At 28.4% G+C, this 4,046-nt stretch overlaps 1 protein-coding gene across 1 annotated transcript; it reads right to left on the bottom strand.

The window, feature by feature from the left end:
• Positions 1-2,907, bottom strand: LOC123293437 (transmembrane emp24 domain-containing protein bai). The gene is made up of 5 exons (XM_044874261.1): positions 2,612-2,907; positions 2,412-2,532; positions 2,249-2,319; positions 834-960; positions 1-159 (listed from the first exon to the last, which is right to left on the bottom strand). The coding sequence occupies exons 1-5, from the start codon at positions 2,789-2,791 to the stop codon at positions 38-40; spliced, it is 621 nt and encodes a 206-aa protein (XP_044730196.1). The 5' UTR covers positions 2,792-2,907; the 3' UTR covers positions 1-37.
• Positions 2,908-4,046: the final 1,139 nt, after the last annotated feature.

Here is a 4,046-nt window from a genome sequence, read left to right as displayed (position 1 = left end):
ATCACAAAGGGAACCAATTTGTAATTAATAATTTTTTTTATTCAATTAATTTCTTTGCTTTGAAGAAACGTCTTAAATATAGAACTTGCCATGTAGCAAGACCCAATAAACAGCACATACTGAATATACTGAAGTATAATACACGATTATTTGTTGATTCTGAAATTAAAAGAAAAAGAAAATGAATTAGTTATGAGACTAATTTGAATTCATGGATAAGACACACGATAACTAACAAATAAATATGTTATTAAGATTGCGTCTACAAAATTTGTGTATATAGTCAGACTTATGCTTAAATAAACATTTCGGGGCAATTTTCGAGGACTAAAATGGATACTTGAGATTTTATAAGCTACAATTATCAAGAAATTTTTATGCCATCTAGAAACAATGATAATCTTAAAACAGATTTTCCTCTCTTTTTTGGTAAATTATTTAATTCCACGAATGATGTGAAACTTTAATACTGTATTAAAAGATTCAATTTTATTTTTTCACTTTCAATACTTTTGAAATTTTTGTTTTATACAACATTTTCCTTGTTGATAACATAAATTCAATATTCGCATGCCTACATAATTTAATGGTCAATAATCTAACTATAGATTCCCGCAAGACTTTCTAGGAGGAGGCACTATTGCTCAAGAAATGTAAGATTTGTTAGATCCCACTTTATTTGCAAGAAGCTGTTTAGGAGCTTACGACAGAAGGTTGTTAACTATTTAAAAGAATATGTTAATAAACGAGCAAAGGCCTTTTCTTGCTCCTCTTTCGAAGTGATATAGACTTATTAAATTAACTAGCTTTTTTTATCAAATAAAAACAATTACCATTTGTATCACGCATTTCTTCTTCACGTTTACGCATCAACGCAAAATCTTGTACGATATCATCAGATAAATCTTCTAATTTTTTTAGTTCAACTTCCATTGGTTTTAAATTGGCGGCTTCTCCAAGCTATATAAATATATAAAAAGAATAAAAATTAATTTATAATAGAAAAAATTGGGAATTTTTGAAATCAATATAATTATAATGTATTTTTATGAAATTGGCATAGCTTTGTATATTATCTAAGTCTAAGTTACAAAATTTCATCATTTTGACGATTGAGTAGTAATCAAATAGAGAAAATGTCTATGTATAATCTGAAAGTTGTGTGGTGAGAAGAAGAACACAATTGTAGAAGGACGTAAAAAACGAACGCTGACCAATTATGGTAATAACGCCAACTGTATCATAATCTACGAGTTCCCCCTTTCTTTTAATACAGAATGCAACGAGAAAGATAGATACAGAAACAAATAAATCTTAAATTTTGTTTCATTATATATTTTTTCTGCATAATATGGTGTTTTTAATATCTAACATGTTTTTACTGTCTTGTTATAATAATTATAAAAAGAAAATTTTGTTTCTTATCTACCATCAATAAAAAAATTACACAATTTTTTCAAATTTTAATTTAATCTTATTTATTCTCCAATTAAACTGTATTTTTGAAACAAGCAAAATATAGGTGATTTTTTTTTAAATTAGAGTTTTTTACAGTTAAAAAGCTGAGCCTGTTTGGACTGCTTTCAACTAATATAGAACCTTATAATAGGGAATATTCATGTATTTTTTTATATTTTAAATTCATTGTTTACACCGTTATAACAAAGTAAAAAATATAAATACTGTGTAAAAATGGTGTATAAATGTAAAAAATATTTAAAATACATCATAATTTTGAGATATTTAAACGAAGTTTTTTGGCGCTCTCTGTGATGACGTATAAGTACGTGAACTGTCAAATTTTGACAGTTCAATGTATAATTTATAATTAAAAAAAACGAATTTACGTTCAGGTTAAAAGTCTATCATTAAAGTTTTTAGTAAATTAAAAATAAGATGAGATACTTAAGCTTGAAATTTTAAAGACAAATTACATTCGATTAATTTCAATCTCAATAGAACATTATTAACTTGAAATCATAAAATTATATTCTTGATAAATAGGAAGACTTTGACTTTCATTAAATGATATTCTCATAAGGTGTTTACGCGACATGTCGAGTGTCGCCTTTTTCTGCGTAAATGTATGCAGTAACATTTAAGGTGGTGTCCCGTGGCATGGATAACATATATTCCTCGTCTCAAGTTTAATAAGTGTGTGAATGTTTGTATTTTAATCAAAATAGCGACGTTTAATTAGAAATGTGTCTTTTAACGTATTATTAACGTATATAGTACAAATAATTACCCCTTCATAGCTTTTAGCTTCAGCACCATGTTTCGTCACTAAAGATATTTCTTGTCGTATTCCTCTTTGATCTAAAATTAACAAAAGGAAAATAATGCTGTTGATTAGGGAAACTTATAGTGAATAAAAACAATAAGTATATAAAAAAAGTACGAGTACTTACGTGGCGGTACACGAGAAATAAAACATATTTCAAACTTCTCAAAGTTCTCCGTAGAGAAAGTAAATTTCCCTTTAGAAATGTCTTCTTTTTGAGATAATATATGCCCTTTAGAATCTCGCACCTAAAATATACAATTTTAAATTATTGAGTTAGTATATTTCTTTGAAAAATATGTTTATGAATTCAATTACAATACTTACTACGTAATCTATTTTTTGACCGGCAACTTCTGTAACGTCATATTCACCAGATACCAAAATATGTGCATGCAATTCTTCTTTCAAACATTTTTGTGCATTCGGTTCCAAATAAAACATAATACCTTGTACTTGTATTATGATACATGTTGCTAATAATAAATATAACTGTTTGGTGACCATTGTGATATCAATTTAATTAGTTTCTAGATGGATTCCATTAACAAATTTTTATATAAACGTAATGTATACATATATATTTAAACCTCAAATTGTCATTCAGGCAAGTGAATTACGTGGCTGGAAAACATTCTAGTCGGCTCTTCGTTGGCTGTTTACTTATTGTAGATGTTATTCCTTTACAGTGAAACCACAGTAAAACAACTTTAGACTCTTGCAAAATATCTATTTTTTGCCATACTACTTTTCCAAATGCAAAAAATCATTACCTTTATTAAGTTAAACCCAAGTTAACACAAAAACCATAACAATATAAAAATTTTCATCTTTGAAATTAGGAAAAATGCAGAAAGAACAATGGGAAAATATCGCAGCAAAATGTTACGACGCGGTTGTAGTACTGGTTACCCAATGCTTTACGCTATTTAAAGTGGGTCATGATTAATGGTATAGGAAAAGGCTATATATACATTAACTTTTGGTTTCGGTTAAAATTTTTTGAAAACTATAAATTAAGGTAGTTTTGATCATACTGATCAAAAGTTCTCATGGACTCAACCCTCAAAAGCCATCGCTTTAAAGGTTATGCTTACACGAGAAATTGATATTTGGTTTCGATTGAAATTGTTTGAAACAATATATTAAGGTAGTTTCGATCATGCTGATCAACAGTTCTTATGAACTGAACCCTCATAACTTTTAAACGGCCGTAGCTCTGAAGGGAAGGGGTTTTTGAAAGTTGTCATAAAACCATTTTATCAGCATGATCAAAACTACCTTAATCTATAGTTTTCAAAAAATTGTAGCAAGGAACCAAAAATCAATATCTCATGTAGACATAACCTTTGAATGGCCGTAGTTTGGAAGGGGAGGGTTTTTGAGAGCTGATTCCATGAGAACTTTTGATTAGCACGATCAAAACTACCATAATCCATTGTTTTCAAAAAATTTTAGCTGAAACCAAAAATGAATGTGTTCGGGGTCCTTTCTTTCTAAAATCGCAATAATTTTCAAAATATGAAACAATGTTGCATCTGTATCTCGTGGCAAGGTATTCAACCTCGGTTACATTAGTAACATTTTAGCTGCGGTGTCTTGGTGTAAGAACGTTTTATCAATTTTGTCTAATTAATAGGTAGAAAACAGCCAGAGAAAAGTACAATTAATTTATATGTAAAAACAAGTTTCACTATACCTGTTGTAGAGAATGAACAAAAACTCAATGAGCAACAATAATAATAAATACCGTTTCTATGAA

The sequence above is a fragment of the Chrysoperla carnea genome, chromosome 2 (genome assembly GCF_905475395.1).
Source record: "Chrysoperla carnea chromosome 2, inChrCarn1.1, whole genome shotgun sequence".
Taxonomy (NCBI): domain Eukaryota; kingdom Metazoa; phylum Arthropoda; class Insecta; order Neuroptera; family Chrysopidae; genus Chrysoperla; species Chrysoperla carnea.
The sequence above is the reverse complement of the archived record's forward strand: the minus strand, read 5'-3'. Positions and strand labels throughout refer to the sequence as shown.